This window comes from Podarcis bocagei (genome assembly GCF_964188305.1).
Source record: "Podarcis bocagei genome assembly, chromosome: 17".
NCBI classification, from domain to species: Eukaryota; Metazoa; Chordata; class Lepidosauria; order Squamata; family Lacertidae; genus Podarcis; species Podarcis bocagei.
Genome location: NC_138143.1, coordinates 33,232,782 through 33,255,449, shown reverse-complemented (window position 1 = coordinate 33,255,449; position 22,668 = coordinate 33,232,782). Strand labels below are relative to the sequence as shown.

Genomic DNA, 22,668 nt, shown 5'->3' with positions numbered 1-22,668 from the left:
CTTCAAGTCCCATGATTCTGGTTCTTGTGCCTGAGACTGCACTTTCTGCACTGTCATTTAAATTGTTTTGCATGGTGACCTGGTTGCAAGAACTCCCATAAGAAATTGGAGCCTATTTCATTGCTTGATCTGAAGCTTTACCACCAGGCTTGGAAATACATGTCTCAGAAATAGATAGCAGTTCTGTTATGTACTGAGGTTCTCACCGTGGGCCAGCAGGGGGATACCGTAGATAGTTTTCACTCAGGTCCACATATGCAAATAAGGGATCGAAAGTGACGTTCAGTGATTGGATACTTACAGAAAGTGGTTACTGTTGCGTTCTAGTGGAGCTCTATATAAGCAGGCTGGCTGAACCCTTCAGTTCAGTTCTGTTCTGGCCTGTGAATAAACAAGAGCTGTTTGAAGAATCGTTGTGTTGTCTGATATGTTCACCCACAACCTAACAAGTTCTCTACCTTAACTTTTTTTTAAGGGCTGTAGAATGGCTTTGTATTCCTTCATTTCTTTTGTTTTGCTCTCCAGGCAAGGAGATACAGGAGGGTTTGCCCTAGGTTGAAGAACGCTTTAACTGCCACTCTCACTTAACCCTTTCGTAGATGCTTAGCACTGATAGTCCGTTGAAGTGTTTATCTCTGTTTTCCCAGCTGGCCAGGCCACCATTTTGTATTGGGGAAGAACAAGTGAAGTTCATCGCTTCTGGGGTGTGTGAATTGGGACAGTGGCTTGTAGGGATATGCAAAGAATATTCCCTTCTACGATTGGAACAAATCACCCTTCCATTCCTTTTTTCCACTTCTGTCTTTTGAAATTCTTTGCTACCGGGGCAAGTCCGAGGGCAAAGACTGTCTTAGAACTGATTTTTGTAAGCTGCTATGAGAGCCATTTTCAATTAAAAGGCAGGGTATAAAAGCTGTATGTAAATAATAAACACACACATATATATTAGCGGGGTAGGGTGAACTATTTATTTAGAGAAGTTGTTTTTTTTAAAGTTTTTTTTAAAGTTTAGTCGTTTAGTAGTCATGTCTGACTCTTCGTGACCCCATGGACCAGAGCATGCCAGGCACTCCTGTCTTCCACTGCCCCCCCACAGTTTGGTCAAACTCATGCTGGTAGATTCGAGAACACTGTCCAACCATCTCGTCCTCTGTCGTCCCCTTCTCCTTGTGCCCTCCATCTTTCCCAACATCAGGGTCTTTTCCAGGGAGTCTTCTCTTCTCATGAGGTGGCCAAAGTATTGGAGCCTCAGCTTCACGATCTGTCCTTCCAGTGAGCACTTAGGGCTAATTTCCTTCAGAATGGATAGGTTTGATCTTCTTGCAGTCCATGGGACTCTCAAGAGTGTCCTCCAGCACCATAATTCAAAAGCATCAATTCTTTGGCGATCAGCCTTCTTTATGGTCCAGCTCTCACTTCCATACATCACTACTGGGAAAACCATAGCTTTTACTATATGAACCTTTGTTGGCAAGGTGATGTCTCTACTTTTTAAGATTTATTTTTTTTAGTGTACTGTTATATTGCCACCATGGGAAGCACCATTTGGATTTGCTGCCTTCCGTACCAAAAACACGCCATCTCTGGCTCTGCCTTCTGAAAACTAACCAATGCCTGTGCTCGCACTGTTGATCATAGGAAACTGACTCGCAGCTTGTTGGACTGTATGCCCACCTAGCCCACTATTGTCTACTCTGACTGGCAGCAGCTTTCCAGGATTCTCAGGTAGAGGCCCTTCCCGTCACCTGTGACCTTAGTGTTTTAATTGGAGGTGCCAGGGATTCAGCCTGCGACCTTCTGTACATGCTTTTCGTGTGGTTATGTGCCAGAACAAACCTCTTTCTAGTGCCACATCCACTGTGTGTAGAGGAGGAATGGAGAACCTGTGGGCCTGCAGATGCCTCATTTATGCTGTGGAGCATAATAATAATAATAATAATAATAATAATAATAATAATAATAATAATAATTTATTTCTGCCCTGCCCATCTGGCTGGGCTTCCCCAGCCACCCAACAGAATATTAAAAAAAGAATAAAACTTCAAACATTAAAATCTTCCCTAACAGGGCTGCCTTCAGATGTCTTATAAAAGTCAGATAGTTGTTTCTTTCCTTGACATCTGATGAGAGGGTGTTCCACAGGACGGGCGCCACTACTGAGAAGGCCCTCTGCCTGGTTCCCTATAACTTTGCTTCTCGCAGTGAGGGAACCGTCAGAAGGCCCTTGGAGCTGGACCTCAGTGGAGCTGAACGATGGGGGTGGAGATGCTCCTTCAGGTATACTGGGCCGAGGCCGTTTAGGGCTTTAAAGGTCAGCACCAACACTTTGAATTGTGCTGGTACTGGTTGACATGGACCCAGTGTGTACATGCTTGTGCTTATAAGGCAAAGGGTGAATGAATGCTGAAACAAGGCCCAAAGGGTTGGTTTGTAGGCCACATCTCAGGCTCTAATCGTGACTGATATTGGCATGGGCGTGTGCCAGGGCTGGGCAATATATCATCCAAAACTGGTTTGAAGTACATATCATGATATCGGTTTCATAGTTTTTGACCCGGCAATATACTGCGAATCATGATGTGTGTGTGCACTATGCAAAAATCATAATGTGGGGGGAAACGTGAAGCCAGCCAATGTCTCTTCATAGTTCTGTCCTTATTTCAGACATTGTGATATATTGGTTTGTTGCGATGTTTAGCTGGTGATATGTCATGAAGTTGAAAACCAGATATCGCCTATCCTTAGTGTTTGCACAAGCTAGGAAGCCACAGATTTGTCTTCGTTCCTACTGGGTCCTTTGTGGGCTTCCTCTCAAAAAGTAACACGAAAGTAGACGTTGAGTTTTGTTACCGTATAAACATTGTTGTGTTTTGCTTTTCGCCCATTTCTGTCTACCTCTTGATATAGAACCTAGTCCCCATTAAAAATTACTGTTCTGTTCATTTTGTTTCTAATGCATGTTCAAAAATTTATAACGAACAAAAGAGAACATTTGTCTGGCCACTTAGGCCTCCCGTTGCAGTAGATAGATATTGTGTGGCTGCTTCCTCCGCACAATGCTTCCATTCTGACGGTTTGTCCTCTCCCGAATACAAATTTGTATACGCCTCTGAGCACCGGGCAATGGCTTTGTGAAGCTGGCATCCTCTTGGGAACAGAATTCGCGTAGCACAGTGTAAATATTTAAAATGTAATATCTGCACAGTACACTTTACCTCAAGGTATGCCACGCTCTAAACTGCAGAATCAAATAAGGAACGAAGAACAGATTCGCTTCGAGCCTGGGGAGTATATAAAATCTTTATATAAAGAAAACTAAAAATAAATAAGCCACTTGTTTGTGATTTATACAGAAGTGGTTCGAATGCCTCTTTTAAACACTGGAGGGATCTCATATTGTCCTTTATATCCCTGAGTTGACAACAACAACAACACTGGATTATCCCAGGGGTTTTTTCAACTGGAACTCAGTTCCAGCACCTCTCAGGTAGGCACCATTGCCATTCTAAGAAAACAAGAGAGGTGTTCATGGTGACTTCCATTACCTCTTTTTCTAGAAAAATAGCACTGGATTATCCACACGGGACATATTTTAAGCCACATGGGCGCTGAAACACCAGCACATGGTCTCCCGCCACTGACCGACTCTCCCGGCAAACTGATGGGATCCATGAACTGTTTAATCCAGGTGTAGGCAAACTTGGCCCTCCAGGTGTTTTGGGACTACAACTCCCATCATCCCTAGCTAACAGGACCAGTGGTCAGGGATGATGGGAGTTGTCCCAAAACATCTGGAGGGCTGAGTTTCCCTATGCCTGTTTTAATCCCATAGTCCCTAATATGAAGAGCAACAGTCGGTTCACTGTGTGAGCTAGGAACCTAGCAAATAGGAATGAAGAGCATGATGGAGGACTCTAGAAGGCTTAGATGTGACAGTTGCAGAGATCAGATCCAAATTCTCCCCTCTCCAAGCTGCTGTGTACTCCACATGGCAAAGTATTCAGGTACTCGTGATCATACATTTATTGTCTCTTCCCCCTACCCCTGGTAAATAGCAAATGTGAGAGGGGCTTTTGATTGGGGAAAACTGGAAGAAAGGGTTAAAACCTCACCTTTTGCAGCACTGTGTCCATAATCAGCACCACCTTCTCCACACACACCTTCCATATGGGTAATACATTTCCTGATACAAATGGTTTGGCCTTTGAAGGCCTCCTCTTGGTGCCCACACCTGAGGCCTGAGACTTCAAGGGCTCTTTGCTTATGTCTGTTTAAGAAATTGAGTGAAGTGCATAATATCTACATGGTGCCTAGGGCAGTGTTTCCCAACCTTTTTTGGGCAAAGGCACACTTGTTTGATGAAAAAAATCTCGAGGCACACCACCATTACAGCCCCGTGACGTCAGCGCGCAGCGTCACGCCGGGAGGGACGCACGAAAGTGTAAGTTTCAATTTTTTCCCCTCCCCTCCTGTGTAAAGGGGAATGCACTCTGCTAAGTAAAGGCACTTGCCACAGCAGCGTCAACGTCACAGCACCCACCGGCACCCAAGAGAGAAGGGGTCTCAGCAGCCCTTTTGCCAGGAAGAGGAGCAAGAACGAGAGGAGGAGGAGGAAGAGGAAGAGAGTCCCCCCCCAAAAAAACATTCTCCTTTTGATCTTCCTTATTTGCAATTCCTCATTGCAAAACAGCGGTTGATATACAGCTGATTTTTTTGTTATTACAGTCCCCACCCCCTCACCTAGAAAAACACCACCTGTCAATTTTATTATCATCATCATCATCATCATCATCATCATCATCATCATCATTATTATTATTATTATTATTATTATTATTATTATTATTCCCCGCCACTCTGGGAGGCTGAAGCCCTTTAAGGCTTCCTTCTGTCCACTCTCTGTGAATTACCTGCCCTGAGCGGGTTTCTGGGGGGGGGGGCGCTGCTGCCGGTGTCCTCCCCGTCGAGTCTCGCCTTGCCCGGTGCGTGGCGGCCGCCCTTTCCCACACTCTGCCGGCTGCGCTGCCAAGCCCTGCAGCTCGGCCTGTCAGCGTTACCGGGCTCGGCGGGCGGTAATTCCCGAAGAAAGCCGGCGGCGCTTGAAGAGCTGGCAAGCCCCCATTTGCATGTCTGTTTTCCGCAGCCCTTGGAGAGGATTAAGTTCCCTCCTTCCTGCCGGGGAACCTCCAAGCTTTGGGGGTGGGGGGGGAGGAGGCAGCAAAGCGAGGCAGGAAGGAGAGCGCGGCTTGGCTGGGTGAGCTTTGGCAGGGGCAGGGAATGAGAGCCGCGAGGCGGGCGCTGCGGACGGAGGTGCTGCCCGCCAAGCTCGCAGGCAGCCAGGCAGGCAGACGGCGAGAGCCCCGCGCTGGGCGGCCTCTCCTCGCCGCCGCCCCGCCTCTCGCTGCCCGACTTGCCCGCCTCCCTCCAGGCAACATCTCGCGGCACACCAGGCAACAGTGGTTGGGAAACACTGGCCTAGGGAACAACTTGCACCTTAATATCAGCAAGACAAAGGAGATGGTGTTGGACTTTCGGAGGAAGAGAGGAGAACTAGCCCCGCTGTACGTCGGGGAGTGCTGTGTGGAGAGAGTCTTTTCCTTTAAATTCCTAGGAGTTTATCTCAGTGAAGAAGTGAAGACCTTACTTGGAAAATCAATACAGCCCAGGTGGTTAAGAAAGCCCAACAGAGACTCCATCTCCTCCTCCATCTCCATCTTCCAGTCTTGTGTAAGGGGCCCTAGAGGTGCCAGTAATGCCTCTTATTGGATGGAGATATGTACATGTAGAAACCTCTGACTTCTCTGTGGCTGAATCACAGCCTCTGGACAGTTGCCCACTAGTCGGAGTGTTGCCCTTTGGGCTAAAAGTATTCCCTGCCCCTGGCCTGGGGGAAAGGTGTAAAGACAGAGTTCTGACAAGCCTTCTACCCCTTATGACCTCGAGATGTATCTTGGATACCTTTACCTCGCAGAATAGCTTTCAAATTTTCACTGTGTGGATCTAGCTGCTCAGTATTTTCCTTTTCTTCTAGGGCAACTCAAACAGCATTGCTTCTGTGGACGTTTCGGCCGGCTTTGTCGGGCTTGATAACTACGTGGAAATCCCGGCCATCTTCCTAACTGGATTTGCGACGTACTCTGGACCTTTATTGTGGGCCGTTCACTTGCTATGCTATTTGAGCTCCGATGTGAGCAGGTAATCTGTGTGTTTGGGGTTTTTTGCACTGACCGCAGCTTTATAAATACTGCTAAATGTTTAATTTCTTTCTGGCTGTGTGCTGAATGTCACAGTCCATGCTCCAGCGAAGTTCGCAAGCCTAAGGGGCGAGCTGGAGACGTTTTGGCAAATGCGTGTTCTCAAACTTGCGTGGGCCGAGATAATGGAACGTTTAAGAGGGCAGGACTGGCAGGCAAGCAGGAGGCTCTTTTTTGTTCTGCCCACTGATCCAGCAATTGGGTTTTTAGAGTCTGGCTAGAGAAAAGAAGTGAAAAACTACTGGTGGGTGGGGAGAGAATTCCTGGGCAGGGGGGATAAACATACCTGCCTGCAGATTCTGCCTTGCAATTGTCCACATTTCCCCCCATATTAGCATTTCAAAAAGGCTTTGCTGGCATCTGTCTGTCTCAAGAGACAATGGAGTGCTGACAATGGAGTCAAACTGCTGCGCTGGCAGCACCAAAGTGACCTTCCTGGGATGCAGTCCTAGGCTTTGTGTATGGAGGTCCTGGGCTACCCAGGCGACAAGACCCCACTCCCACCCCGGCCTCGCTGATGTGGTCCAAAGGAAAGCAGAGCAATACGTTTGGCACCAGCTTAGCTGAAGTGAGGGACATGAGGCAGGAGTTGATAATGCAGGTGAGCTGCGCACAGGTGAGCTGAAAGCGAGCTGCCGGCCAGCCCTGTGGAGCCTCCTTTTATTGACACAAATATGCAAACCAGGCAGATACATTTTGGGCTGTGACCTTTACACATCGTCCGGTCCCGAGATCGTGGGGTGGTACAAAGTTATTTTGGCACCTGTTTCCACCGTGTCATTTCCCCCTTGCACAGTGTATGATGAAGGAGACAATAGGTCTCAGAGACAAAGGTTACAGACAGGACACCGCAGACTACTGAGACTGCAAAAGGTTAGACAGAGGCAACGATGTTCAGACAGCTGTGGCTTGTCCGGGGGGTGTGTGTGTGCCCTGCACCCCAAGGTCACGCGTGCAGGCAGGCTGAGGCTGCCTGCGGGTGGGGACTGTGCTCCCTCCGGACCCCACTCCGCGATCACCCCTACAGTTAGCTGCAGGAGTTGCTGGAAGGAGGCGTACAAGACACCATCCAACTGTCTTAGGGACTCCACTCTGGTTTTGTGAAGGGTTTACTCCTTAGCCTTTCCTTCTCCTGAAGAGGGCAGCGAAGGTTTAGTGTCAGAAGTCTGATCCTGAGGGTTGGAAAAGGTGTGCTTTCTTTTTCTGCTTTGGCTCAGAATAACACAAATGGGATACGGCAGGCATAGGCAAACTCGGCCCTCCAGATGTTTTGGGACTACAGCTCCCATCATCCCTGACCACTGGTCCTGTTAGCTAGGGATGATGGGAGTTGTAGTTCCAAAACATCTGGAGGGCCAAGTTTGCCTATGCTTGGGATATGGCTATGTGGTCAAAAGCACTGGAGAGCCTTGGTTACAAAGATCCAAACTGACAGTCTCCACACCTGTTGACTTTTCCTGAGTCAGAGTAGGAATGATGGGGAGCAAGGAGTGGGATGCCATAGCCTGAGGGCACTCGATGTACCTTCAAGCAGCATCACCCTCGTGTCTCCTCCTACCCTTCCCTTTGGGGGTGGTGACTAGGGTTTTCGGCCTGGCCAACAAGGCCATCCAAAAATTGCAGACCCCCCCCCTATAGAGTGAATGTATATATTCACAATATACAGTGGTACCTCGGGTTAAGTACTTAATTCGTTCCGGAGGTCTGTTCCTAACCTGAAACCGTTCTTCACCTGAAGCACCACTTTAGCTAATGAGGCCTCCTGCTGCTTCCGTGCCTCCGGAGCACGATTTCTGTTCTCATCCTGAAGCAAAGTTCTTAACCTGAAGCACTATTTCTGGGTTAACGGAGTCTGTAACCTGAAGGGTATGTAACCTGAGGTACCTCTGTAAAGGGCTTGCGGCTGAATGTGTATCAGCTTTTTAATATTGAGCACTGGTTTTGAAGCTTTCTCATTATATGTAAGCTAATTTGAAGCCGTTGGCGGGGCTTCCTGGTAAAAGCTCAGGAGAATTGCTAACTCAGGAGACCTTGTCCGCCTTTCTCCTTTTTAAAATATGGTAGTTCATATTATTTATATATATATTTATATATAAAATACAATAATAAATAAAATCACCTTCCTCCCCTATAAGGATCGTCAAAGCTGCTTATGTTACAAGTATCAAATAAAAGCACTAGTAAACTCCAAAATAAAAACTAGAAGATAATGAAAACAGCAGCTTACATGCTTAAAATGACAACATAAACATTGCCATGCCAAACTTGCCACTACCCTGTAGCCAGCTGCAAATGCCTGGTGGGGTGTTTATAGTTTTTTTATTATTATATTTTATTATTTTCTATTATTTTAAAAATTAGTTGCCAAAAAGAAATAAGTACTTTGAGTTACATATTGGAAAAATGACTCAACTAAACAAATGTTTAGTTAATAACTATTCATAATCTCTTTTACAGCAACTTAAAACATTAATTTAAGATGACTTGACAATTAAGAGAAACGTATTTACAGTATTTTTAATTAATTTGAACTATGTTAAAATCATTTAATATCGGCTCCAGAAGTAATGTTTGGACAAGCCCTAGTGGGATGAAAGTGTTTGTTTTAAGTATATAATCTCCATTTTTTTAAAACAACGCAAACAGTTCCTATTAAAACTTAGGACGAACAACAGCAACTGGAAAATTTGGCAAAAAGATTAATTGCATTACATCAGAATGACAAATTTTCCTGGCTGGACTGCTTGATTAAAGAGCTGCAAATATTGTTCATGTTCTTAAAATAGATTCTTAGTTTAATTGGTTGTGTTCCCTTTAGTTTCCTAAAGCCTTACTAGATGGGTGAATTTCGCCCATATGCAGTGTAGGTCAGATCCTTTAAAAGGAAAATACCCCTGTTGAGGTATTGCCACTGACTAGCTAATTCAATCCTTGCAGCGACAGTCACATTAACACCAGTTGTTTTAAAAGGTGTTTTCATTCCAAAACCTTTATATAGCTAAGTAGAAAAATATACCCAGGGGCAGGAGAGGTAAATGAACAGCCACATGGCCATCCAAAGAAATAGACTGAGAGTCCTAAAATGATTCTGTTAAGATGAAAGTCATAATGTGAAAATAGGTGAATGGCCAGAGAAGGGTTTAATGCTGTAGTTAAAACATTTTGGCTTCTGCCTTCCTTGGCAACGTCATCTGCATTACTGAACTCAGCTGGAAAAGAGAGCTTTTTGTCACCATATTGATAACACCCAACTCCAGACCCTCAGACCTCATTTGTAGGCTTCATGCCCTAGGGGCTGAGGTCCCTTCGCCCCCTTCAAAAAATATTTGTGATTGATTATGTGGGGCAGGGCTTACCTAGAACCCCTCTCCCCATATTTTATTCAAGTTGGCACTCCTGGCTTCATGCAAATGTTGAATGAGGAGCCCTGTAAGGCGTGCATCCCAATCCCACCTTCTGGAACTGGTCCTCCAGGTTCGAGCAGAACCATCCAAAGTTGGCGCCTCCATACGCCAACCTGAGATTGTACCCAAAGGCTACCATGGTTCATAGTATCAAATGCCAGAATGAACAGGGTGGAACTCCCTGTGTCTTTCCCAGCACAGGTTCAGCCTGACCAAGGCAGTGATCCTCCTAGCAACCTGCCAGGTTGGTCACCATATTGCAGATTCCATGGGTGGGCAGGAGGGACGACATGAGAACTGAGGTCTTCCTGATTCCACAGTTCAGCTACTTAGCCTCTCTGCCTCACTAGCACACAAGCTGGGAAAATCCTGACTCGCCAGAGGTTATATTAAGAGAACAGGACGTGCCTTTGAATTACTGCCAGGTTGCTGTGATTTTCACTTCAAAGTAGAGATTGGCTTATCAGTCTCACTACTGCCCAATATAAAAACCAGCGTTTAGGCCTGTGACAACCATTACTTGCTGAATCCAATGGCTAGTGTGTTCAGCGGCACATCATTTTGTTTACCAAGTGCTTTGGTATTGCGTCTCTACAGACTTAGCAAGCCCCTACTGTGCACCAGAGAGATTGCCTGTGTGCCTGTAATTCTGTTTTGCATTACAAAACCTACAGCACATCCCCCCCACCCCTCCTCCAACCCTTTATTAAACTTAATAAGCTGTTTTTTGTGCAGTACACAATTCTGGCACCGGCTGCAAAGCCTGCATAAATACGTTCTCCCAGGATGCAGAGGCTGTGTTGTCAGAATCCCTTAACAGCCGCCACAGAATCACAAGTGTTATTCATGGTATGGTTAATGCTCCTCACGCAGACAGGAACCTGGAGAGCTTTTAGCTGACCTTGGTTCATCAATAGGCTAACATTGGAGAGGGAAGAAACTCCTGATGAAGCACAATGTTCACTTCAGTTCTCAAATTTCATTGTATTCTGCAACCTCCCTCTTCTCTCTCCCCCCCACCCCCGCCAAAGTGTAGGGATCTAGCTGGAATTTGCAAGGAGATTGTCCTTCTGAGCACTGACCAATAAAAATATGTAGAACTGTAGAGTTGGAAGGGACCCAAAGGATGATTTGGTCCAACCCCCCTGCAATGCAGGAATACGGGGATCGAACCTGCAAACGTTATCAGCACCACGCTCTAACCCACTAGGCTCTGTAATGCACTGTACTGTAAGCTCCTCTGGGAACCTTGGCTGAACAGTGGCAAATGTTTCCAATAAACAATGGCGGCACCTGCCTCCTAAAATAAACCCAGCCTATAGGTATCAAGGGACGCGAGTGGCGCTGTGGGTTAAACCACAGAGCCTCGGGCTTGCCGATCAGAAGGTCGGTGGTTCGAATCCCCACGACGCAGTGAGCTCCCGTTGCTCGGTCCCAGCTCCTGCCAACCTAGCAGCTCAAAAGCACGTCAGAGTGCAAGTAGATAAATAGGTATCACTCTGGCAGGAAGGTAAACAGTGTTTCCGTGCGCTGCTCTGGTTCACCAGAAGCAGCTTAGTCATGCTGGCCACATGACCCGGAAGCTGTACGCTGGCTCCCTTGGCCAATAAAGCGAAATGAGCGCTGCAACCCCAGAGTCGGTCACGACTGGACCTAATGGTCAGGGGTCCCTTTACCTTTATAGGTATCAAACATTGAAGAAACACAGGTCTGGTTTGAGGAGTGGAGAGTAGCTGAACAAATGAATTTATTGCCCCTGTGTTGACCATACATTCATAGGCACACCTCGCTTATCTTAACTAGTTCCTAATGCATGTGACATTCAGGTGCCTCGGTGCTATTTGACGTGCACCTTAATGATAGCAGATGGACCTCTCAGCTTGATAATTGGTGATGAGCGCTAGAGATGTGTATAGAATCAAAGATTTGATGTTGCTGGCCCTTTAGAACGATCATCTTGAGTGCCTTGATGCTGGCGGGTGGGGGCGCATTGTCACGTTGAGTAAATGGAAATAATTGCGCCTGTATTGTGTCAAGCTTAGAAGATCAAATTGGCACATGACCAGTGGCTAGCAGAGCCAAATAGTGGAAGCTGAAGGATAGGCTTTCTGCCAGCTAGGTGGCTCTGTTCTGGAGTCTTTCGTCTTCATTAATGAAGTGGGATTGGCCTGTCACCTTTTGACAGTTTAAAGCAGGCTTTTCCTCCCATTAGATGCAGTGGGACTGTGGGGTCTTTTGCCAAAAATCAAAAATCTGCTCTTTGCACTCTTACTATTTGGCCTTCAGTATCAATCTGCAAGGGACACGGGTGGCGCTGTGCTCTAAACAGTTTCTATCCTAACGCGATTATGGTTTTAAATGCAGTGTAAGGTAGTCTCCATGGGAGTATATTGTATTTAATTACTTTATTTTAATTATTTTGTATTTTATATGTCTTGGAAGCCGCCCAGAGTGTCTGGGTATAAATAATGAAATAATAGTAATAGTAATAATATTATCTTTTCTGTGAACCGCCCTGAGACCTCTGGGTATAGAGCGGTATATAAACTCAATTAATCATCATCATCATCATCATCATCTCAACCAGGGAGACTAATTTTCTCCCAATTGAAGAACCAGACAGGCAGCTTCTCACCTCATATCTTATAAAATAGTATTGGGGTAACAATGAGGACCTTCAGTTGAGCCATATCTGCAGTATTGTGCAGTACACGGGCCACAGCATGCAATGGGTCATGTTTCTTATACATACACAGGCAATAGAATTGTCTCCTGGCGAGCCCCTGCTCCTCTGCCCTGAAACACCTGTGCAGTGTGCAGGGAATTCTGGGACATAGACAGAGTTCACACTGGGCCCCATCAGGCCTGTTGCAAATTACCCAGCTCTCTGTGAGAACTGATAGTCAACACATAGCACTTTCCCATGGCCCCATGTTGCCAGGGAATGCCAGTTGTGCTGGGCAAGCTGTCGTTCCAAGAAGTTTGCATGCCATTACTGATTGCCTCTGCGAGGAGCCATTGGCATGCTTTCAAGGAAACCACAGCTCCCTGGAACACACTGGCGGAACTGCTGCTCCAAAAGCGCTATTACTGCTTGGCGGCAACAGCTCCCATTGGACATGTTTCATTTTGGTTCCTTCCCAATTACCCATTCAGCGAGAGCTGTCTTCATGTATGAGCAGTCCCATCATTTCTCTTTATTCCCTGACTGTCATGATGACAAAGCCTTCTCTTTATGACAGGGCTTACAAAAGGTCATGTGTAATAGCTCTACAAAGTTAATGGGCAATAAATCTGCAGCCTTGGGAGCCACCAGTATGGCTTTCTTTCTTTCTTTTTTTTTTAGTTCTCTGTGATTGCCATGTGGTGTCTGCCAAACCATCTCTTGAACTGTTAAGTCGACGTCTGGATTTCTGCCCGGCACTTAGATGGTTCCCATCGTCTTGGGCCTGCTTTGGAACTTAGCAGCGGCAAGACGCCCCCTCCGAACCATCGCTTTTCTTATACAATAAAAAAGGGTGGGTGGGTGTCCCCAGTTGTAGGTAACAGAAAGACAAAGTCCCAGGAACACAATTTAGCAAAAAAATTGAAAGTAATATGTATGTAAACATGTGCACTGCAGTAAAAGAATACAATGATCTACGAATAATACAAGCCAAAGCCATCAGCATTCCTTTTAGTTTTGCTAAGTTGGGTTGCTGTGACCTTATAAAACGCCTTTATTGTTGTTGGCATCTGTCTGTCTCAGGAGAAGGAGTGCACCTTTGGGGGTGGAGAGTTACAGCACCTGCTGAGGTATCGAGAAGAACCATATACCGTATTTTTTGCTCTATAAGACTCACTTTTTCCCTCCTAAAAAGTAAGGGGAAATGTGTGTGCGTCTTATGGAGCGAATGCAGGCTGCGCAGCTATCCCAGAAGCCAGAACAGCAAGAGGGATCGCTGCTTTCACTGCACAGTGATCCCTCTTGCTGTTCTGGCTTCTGAGATTCAGAATATTTTTTTTCTTGTTTTCCTCCTCCAAAAACTAGGTGCGTCTTGTGGTCTGGTGCGTCTTATAGAGCAAAAAATACGGTATCCATTGAGACTCAGGCCTCCACTCGGCATAACTCAACTTGAGTTGTTTTTGGCTCTCTGCAGATCAGGCTGCAATGCTGGACGCCGGTTGTCCTGTGTTTCCTAAATCCACTTCCATCTTTCATTTATTACAGAGGTTTTCCTATGCCAGCCCAAGGAAATTATTGGCTAGGGCACTGACACGGGCTGAGATAATGTTTTGCTATTTTTTTATTTAAAGGAATCCTTCAGCCATGGGGCACGGCTGCTTCTGTTACGCGCTGCTGCGTTCCATCCCGGTTGCCGTGTACATCGTCTTGGTCACGGGCCTGCGGTACCACCTCTTCATCTGGAGCGTTTTCTCGCCAAAGCTTCTCTACGAGGGGGTGCACGTCTTCATCACGGCAGCAGTGTGCACTTTCTTCACAGCCATGGATCACAACCACTTGCGTAAAGTCCAAGACTGAAAGCAACCATTAAGGCAGAGTCTTGCATAATTTCGAGCAACGGACTGAATTTCTACTATGGAATGTGGATTCTTGCCTTTAGATTGATATTTAAAAGTTAACTGGGTAATCTATTTTTGGCAAACACGTTTATACATGCATACATATCTACACACACACACACACACACAGAGAGAGAGAGAGAGAGAGAGAGAGGGGGGGGGTTGCATTGCAGAGTCTGTCTTGAAGTCCTGTTCCAAGCGTAACAGGCCATGCGGTCGGGAACTATCTAAATTTCGGTTGGACTATAAATGGATTGTTGGATCGTGTCCCTTCCATGCCAGTTTTCATTGCCTGCCTTAACTACAGTTAAGCATCCCATTGGCATAGATGTTGATTGCAATGGAAACTAGCCAGGCTCTGTTCTCCATCTTACTAAACCAGAGCTTGAAGCTGGTTAGCAGGCCCTGGTCAAGTGGGCATTTGGCTTGACTTAACTAGGATTAATACCCATTGCTGACTGTTAAATGGTGGTTATAGTAATCAGTGGCAATTGATGCTGGAAGAGGTCACAGGCTGCCCCCGATTTTTTAATTGCACCACAGTTGTGTATTCACTACCTGGGTTTGAACATCTGAACAGGATCATCTCTTGAGAAGTTCTTACTGGTCTTCATTCCTTCATATTGGAGTTTAGATGAAAATCTACCAGGCTTTAACCGATTGCTGGGGGTAGGGTTCTCTCTATCACTGGGACTGTATTTTGAAATTTTATTCCACTCCTGCACTGCATTTCTCATTTGTTAATCATAACTTGAATAAGTAAAGTTTTTATTAAATTCCATGGAGTGCTGGCTGATGGACCTCACTCAAAAGGTTAAAACTGTGAAGAAGATTCTCTCCAAACCAGTTACTCGTATTTTTGTTGTTGTTCCTTTGATATACTCTGAACGTGATGGCTCACAATGTGACAGGATGCTGTGAACTGGAGATTAGACATACACACATACATTTATACACACACGCATCACAGTTCTATGAATGTAGCTCTCAGAGTTTCCTGTCGTTTCCTGCAAACAGCAGTCAAAGACTATGAAAGCGCTCTGGCAGGCTTAAAAGTGCTGGCATATCTGTAAATATGTGTGTGAAATTCTTTATAAGCATTACTGGAATGTGTTTTTTAATAGGGAAAAGCAACTAATTCCATTATTTTTGATAGCTGAATTGTAGCATGGAAATGTTACAAGTTATATATGTAATTATATAAATAAGCTATCGGCGAATGTCAGTATACTTGCAGCTGAGAGCAAGCTTTGCTTAAGAAATGCAAAATCTATGTTTTTAAAAAAGAAGAGTTATATTTATTTATGCTAACTTTAACTCTCCTGGGTGAGACCTTATTTTTTGGTATTAGCGTGTGTTCAGAGGCTACCTTTCTGAGAATCCAGCCTTGTGGGGTGAGTGGGAGCTGGTTGTGGGTGCTTAATCACATGATGTTAGATGGGGGGTATGATGCATTTATCTGCCTGTACTTACCCTGCGACTCATTCTCAGATCATGGAGGCAGGAAAAGCCCATAGGCACAATACAGTCTGGCTCAAACTTCATATTCTCTGTTTATAGTGTGTCAGGCCAAAGCTTGTTCACATTCTCAAGTTACGTTATCCAAGCAAGCCCCATATTATTCAAGCTTCTTGCGTTTGGTGAAATGGTGTCAGATCTAAACGTCTAGACGAGGTATACCATATTTTTTTGCTCTATAAGACTCGCTTTTTACCTCCTAAAAAGTAAGGGGAAATGTGTGTGTGTCTTATGGAGCGAATGCAGGCTGCGCAGCTATCCCAGAAGCCAGAACAGCAAGAGGGATTGCTGCTTTCACTGCACAGCGATCCCTCTTGTTGTTCTTGCTTCTGAGATTCAGAATATTTTTTTTCTTGTTTTCCTCCTCCAAAAACTAGGTGCGTCTTGTGGTCTGGTGCGTCTTGTAGAGCGAAAAATACGGTGCTTTCCTTCTCCCATGCCGTGGAAGGACAGAATGCTTTGTGCTGTGAGCAACGGTGATTTACAAGGTGTTTTCATTCCTTCCTACAGAGATGCAGCAAGGACCGCAGAAGCACTAACAATGGGATTTAAACAGCATCTCTGCATTTGCAGCTGTTGATCTCTTATTGTTTTTAGCTGCACGGTTCTGAAAGCATTTGATTATTTACATGTTATTGCAAACTCTTGGAATAGCAAGCAGGAGCAGAGCAAATAACGCTGCTGCTCTGGCAAACAGCAATGCTAATATTTTTTCCTACTTTAAAAAAAGAAATTTTCTCACTATATTTCTAGGCGGTGTTTTCCAAGTGGAACTTTCTCCCTTGAGCAGGCCCTCTCTCCCCGCATCTCAGTTTGAGTCACTGTTCCAGTACAGCCCCAGTTGGAAGGAGGAGAAACTGGAGGTGCAATGAGCAGACTCCTCTGAGGACAGGCAATTTTGCTCTGTACAGGGAGGGAGGCAGTTGTCAGAGGTCCCTCTGCTGGAAGCAGGGGGTGGGTGCTCACACCTGGAGCTTACCTGCATGCCGTGACATAGTAGGTAAGTACATTGGGCTTACAGGAGTCTTTGATTGGTTTCTTTAAAATTTTAATACTTATATTTCTAGTGCAACAAGCTAATGTGCCCCAGTGCACAATTTGGCGAATTACTGCTCTGGGGTAAATGAACAATTGAATCTTTTTCCAATAAGAAAAAATAGCTTATAAGAAACATTTGCATCATGCCACATGTAAATACAGTTTGAGTTTATCTGAGCAACCACTCTGGCTTGTATATATGCTAATATTTAAGATAGGGTGGCAGTTTTTCAGGCAGTGATTTTTAATAGGTTAGATAAGAATCTTGTTTTAGTTTCAATAACAAAGAGTCTCTTGGGGCCAAACTAGATGAGATGCAGGAGATCTGATACAGATTTCCTGGTGCTTTTCAGCTTTATTCCAATGCTGCAACTTTGCACGCTCAACTAGACTGGGCCTGGGGAAGAGGCTTTAATTCCCAGTGTGTTTCCCTTTGCTTTGCTTTGCTGGGATGGCCTTTGTATAGGTAGCTCTATCTTTTTCTTCACAGGGCAAATGACAACTTACACATTTGCTTTTGATGAGGAAAATGACTTGGAAGGATTGACTTTGCCTTCTCCCGTATCGGAGCCTGATCCAATTCTAGAACTCTGATCACAGATCTTCCCCCATCACCTCCAGTTTGGCTATAACCCTGGTTTAAAATGCAACTTGAATGCAGTGTAAACATGTTTTACAACCTTCCCTCACAGCCTCTCATAAAACGGAGGCCATGGCTGCCTATCTCACACACTGACTCAGTTCAGATATTGCACTTCCCATTTGACATCCCAGGTGGAAACCCGCAAACTGATACTGCAAGCCAGGATTACCTCATGATTTGTAAGAATCACACCAGTTTCCCAGTAAGGTGCTATAGCAAGCCAGTAACTCTTGTACTGAGGGACGCGGGTGGCGCTGTGGGTTAAACCACAGAGCCTAGGACTTGCTGATTAGAAGGTTGGTGGTTCAAATCCCTGTGACGGGGTGAGCTCCCGTTGTTTGGTCCCAGGTTCTGCCAACCTAGCAGTTCGAAAACACGTCAAAGTGCAAGTAGATAAATAGGTACCGCTCCAGCGGGAAGGTAAACGGCGTTTCCGTGTGCTGCTCTGATTCACCAGAAGCGGCCTAGTCATGCTGGCCACATGCCCGGAAGCTGTCTGCGGACAAACGGCGGCTCGCTTGGCCAATAAAGCGAGATGAGCGCCTCAACCCCAGAGTCGGTCACGACTGGACCTAATGGTCAGGGGTCCCTTTACCTTTTAACTCTTGTACTAAGATGGGCATGTCAGGAAGGGAGGAACCACACAGGGACATGGTGCATTTCTCAATCCAGGAATGTGATGGTTGAACCAAACAATTGAACTGCTTTTCTATCTAACATAATGACCTAGAGCAAAAAATATCTGACTTCTTAGGTCAAGCATTATCAGAGTGGCACAAGACATTATTATTAGAATCATAGAACCGTGGAGTTGGAAAGGCTAGTCAACCCCATGTAATACAGGAATCTCAGCTAAAGATGACAGATGGCCATCTAACTTCTGCTTGAAACCCTCCAAGGAAGGAGACTCCACAACTTCCTGAGGAAGACTGTTCCACTGTTGAACAGCTCTTACTGTCAGGTTTTCCATATATTTAGCCGGAATCTCCTTTCTTGTAACTTGAAGCCATTGGTTCGAATCCTACCTTCCAGAGCAGAAGAAAAGCTTGTTCCCTCTTCCATGTGACAGCCCTTAAGATATTTGTAAATGGCTATCATATCTCTTCTCAGTCTCCTCTTCTCCAGGGTAAACATACCCAGATTAGTACATTCCCTTTTCATCTCCATAGAGGACTCTTGCCTAGTAATGACCAGTCGTTGTTTCTGAAAGTTTTGAGCGCTTCAAGTAAATGATCTTGTGTCGTGTCTTTGCATGGGTATGGAGAAAACCAAAAAGGAACCTTTGATTTCATAGTGGCTCCTATGTCCATTTGCCAGGAAAGATTAGGACTCCAAAAATGGATTAAGAAGCAATTAGTGAAGGCATCTTATTATTTTGCTTAAGGCCTCATTGCACAGTAGATTTCAATTTGTATGCATTAAGATGTTTTCTAAGTATGTAAAAAATATAAAGGTGCAAATTCAACAAACGTGTTCACAAAAGCACATCTCAGTCCAGTAGACATGGCAGGGAGCTGGAATTGGCTGCAGTTGCGTATCCCAGCCAATTTCACTTAAGTACCAACATATACTAATTTTAATGATTTTTGCTTTAGCAGCATCTGTGCACTTGATGCTTTACACAGCAACATAGACAGGCTTGTCTCTTTCCTAAATAATTTGACGTACAGATGGAATTACAAGAAATAAAGGGAGAACACCCACAGTGATCAGGAAAAAAATAATTGGCTGGGGCTTTTATGCTTTAACACAGCACTGCAGAAGTATTTTGTCGTACATACATGCTTCTTTGCGTATCCAACTTTAGATCTTAAAGGCATGAACTGTACTTCTCATGCAAGTCTAGTTTTCTGCTGCATATTGTGTGCTGTCTGTTAGGCTGTAGTGGACAGCACAGCGCTAAGTGACCTTTCCATGACAACTCCCAAAGAAAGTTATATTTCTTTTGTTCTCCAGATAGGTCACGCGTGGATGTATTGTTCAACCATCCTTTGTGGTTTGTTGTCTTAATTCTGAGCGAGACCCTAAAAATACAGTAAAATGGTAGTTTGGCTTGTCAAGCTGAGGTCTGTCCCCATAGGGTGTGACAGCCGCTTGCCACGTTGCAAGCAGAGAAGCTGGAGGGGCAGAGAAACTGCCTTAATCATTGTTGGTTTGGTGTAGATCCTATTCTTTACCTATGGTCTGCATGCCCACATGAAACCATGGTTTATGGCCAGTATTAACCATTGTTAAGGAAAACAAACCATGGTATAAACTACAGTATGTGCAGCATGTTAGGTTTTTTCCATTAGAATTCATCTCTCTTCTCAGCTAACATATCTGTTGGATGGGCTTTGCTTTATGATGAATGTCAGAAAAGAAGTGTTGATGTTTTAACTAGCTTCTGTGCTCATGAGACCTGCTGCTGTTCAAAAGCAGCTTGCTCCCCAAGAGGTTTGTAACACATCTGTCAGGATTTTGGTCTAACAAGGAGATTCTTTTGGGAAGCAGGAAACAGCAACTTTGAATTTGCTGCAAAGCCAGATAGGCATGCTTACTGTATACAATTGTCTCTGCTGAAGGATTTCTACTAGTTTGGAGCCACAACTGCTTCTCTGACACACACACACACACAACCCCTGGCCACTTGACATTCAGGCGGGTAGCTGTGCCAGTTCTTCAGGTCATAACCCAAGATCCCATGTAAATCTTTCAGCTCGAGATTGTTCTAAGAATTGACCTTTATTCGGTGTCCATTTGCTTAATTAGGTAATGCATTGTAGCTCAAATTCCCTGCTGGTTTGAAAAGATTCATTTTAATGGGAAAGTTTGCCTCCCTGCGGTACGATACGAGGCCCATTGATTTGGCCAGTTTGTACAATCAGACTCATGTAGCAAATGTTTTTTTCTTCTTCTGGACTCAGGAACATCGGGGTGCAGCTGTTTGCATCTGTGCGTTGAGAGAAAACGGCATATTTGTATGCATTCTCCCCCAAGGAATATATATATATATATATATATATATATATATATATATATATATATATATATATACAGAGAGAGAAAGAGCGCTTTTCCTAGACATGGTACTTAAACTGAACCCTTATTCTGTGGCAATCTAGTTCTCTGCGTAGATAATCCCTCCCGCCCCCCCTTTTTTTTGGGAGGAGCAATTCAAACTAGCCCTAAATCATATATTTCCTGCTGGCAGTAGGAGTACAATATGGGTATGTCTTTAAGTTAACATCTTACCTTAAAAACCTGACAGTACCAAACTATCGAAGGCTATGGATGGCAGGTTGAGAGGAGTTCCCTACCAGGACAGACTTTGCTTGTATGCTCAAGACAGCGATTCAATAAAACATATTTTGTTGCATTGTGCAAAATATGAGCAAGCTAGGGCTGAACTGATACTACCCTTGCTGGTACCTTTCCCAGGAAAATGAGAAGCTCACTATGTCAGGTTCCTATTGGAAGACCAGACAAATGCTAGAACATTAGCAGTAGCAAAGTTTTTATCGGTGGTTGCAAGAACAAATAATCCCTATATTCTGAACAAAATGCTTGTTTAACCTGGAGGTAGGCTGTATGAATTGTATATTGCTTTGTAATGATTTGTTGCGTCTCTGGACCGTAATAAAGATTGATGATGATGATATTTCCTGTTACAAAGCATTCTGGAAATAGACATGGAAACCATGAGGTTAAAAACAAATACTTTTTAAAGAAAGAGGTGGGGCTGATGCAGTGCATCTTGGGGACTTGCTGCAAGTTTATTACTTACTTGAAGTCCACCATGGAATCAAAATTAACTTTGGTATTGAAAGAAAGAATGAGTGGTGAAGAGAATATCCAGAAATTTAGAATTCTGATTTTGGGTGGTTGTGGTGGTAGCAGCTTAATGGTAATGGAGAAAAGTCTAAATCTGCAAGCTTTGAAGGAGTGAGTTGAGTGTGTGTTTAGATGTTTCCAGGCTGAAATGCCAGAAGACTGTTACTTCTAGTTTTTTTTGATAACAAACTGAATTAGCATTTAATAGTTTTAAAGCATTCTTGTTCCTTAAGACACCGACTTTGTACAAATTGAAACGTAGGTTAATCTTTGAGTTGACTTTCAGCCCAAGCCTATGAATGTTTGCTCAGAAGCTCCCCTGTGTTCAGTAGAGCTCACTCTGGGTCATTGTGCATGGAATTTCAACCTGAGAATTGGGAAGGTGTGGGAGAGTCTTCCAGTCAGGAAGCCAAAAGGACAAGGAATACTGCTAGGCCTGAAAGGGTAGCTTTCAGGACTGAAGTGGGCAATGATGACTGTCTAGGCAGAGGAAAGAAATATTCCAAGTCCTGGGCAGAAATTGAAGGCACTTGCAAGAGTCACTACAATGAGAATTTCAGCGTTGGCAGAGTTCCCTTGTTTTCAGCTTCTGTTGACTTCTGATTAGTCCATGTTTTAATTTCCTGTTTGTGTGTGTTCTGTACACGAGTTATTTCTCCTGTTCTGAATAAAGTTTGTTTGTTTTTCTTTTGACTAATTTGGCTCTTGATTGTGCTGTTTTTAAGCATGTTGTCATCTTGAGCACAGCTTGGCTGGTTTTTGGAATCCATCTTGTTACCCTTCCCTCCTTGAAGTTTCTACGCCAGTACTGTATATATATTTGCAGCTCCGTTTCCCTTTTCCCCTCACAAAAATGCATCTTTGTTCCATGTCAGAAGCACACGGGGAAGGGAAGGCTGTATTCCCACAGACCAAATATGCAATAACATATATATTCAAATCCTTATTTAATGGCTGGAAGGAAAAGAATGGAGTAGATCTCATCAGGCAAACACCCTTCTAAGTGGAGACAGATGAAGTACCGTATTCTTTGCTCTATAAGACTCACTTTTCCCCTCCTAAAAAGTAAGGGGAAATGTGTGTGCGTCTTATGGACCGAATGCAGGCTGCGCAGCTATCCCAGAAGCCAGAACAGCAAGAGGGATTGCTGCTTTCACTGCGCAGCGATCCCTCTTGCTGTTCTGGCTTCTGGGATTCAGAATTTTTCCCCCCTTGTTTTCCTCCTCCAAAAACTAGGTGCGTCTTGTGGTCTGGTGAGTCTTATAGAGCGAAAAATACGGTAAATGCAGATAACAAAGGAGCAGAAATCCACAGTCGGTTCATCAGAAAAAAAAAACACGAGAAAAAGATTTTAGGGAATAATTGAAAGTGAAGAAGATACAAGGGGATCATGGAATAGCTAGAAGCTTTTAATAGACCTATACTCAGTGGATTT

General features: G+C 44.6%; 1 protein-coding gene across 2 annotated transcripts in view; it reads left to right on the top strand.

The window, feature by feature from the left end:
- PIGG (phosphatidylinositol glycan anchor biosynthesis class G (EMM blood group)) overlaps positions 1 to 21,930 on the top strand; it is a 60,811-nt gene extending 38,881 nt beyond the window's left edge. Inside the window, exons 6-8 of one of the 2 annotated variants that reach the window (XR_014003289.1) lie at positions 6,032 to 6,195; positions 13,955 to 15,961; positions 16,193 to 21,930. Coding sequence is in view for 1 of the 2 variants with exons in the window: in XM_081176514.1 (XP_081032640.1) it covers positions 6,032 to 6,195; positions 13,955 to 14,180 (390 nt within the window). In the remaining variant the exon portion in view is untranslated. Of the gene's footprint in view, positions 1 to 6,031; positions 6,196 to 13,954 lie in introns of both variants that reach the window. The other variant, XM_081176514.1, reaches the window with a different exon arrangement.
- The last annotated feature ends 738 nt before the right edge of the window (positions 21,931 to 22,668 follow it).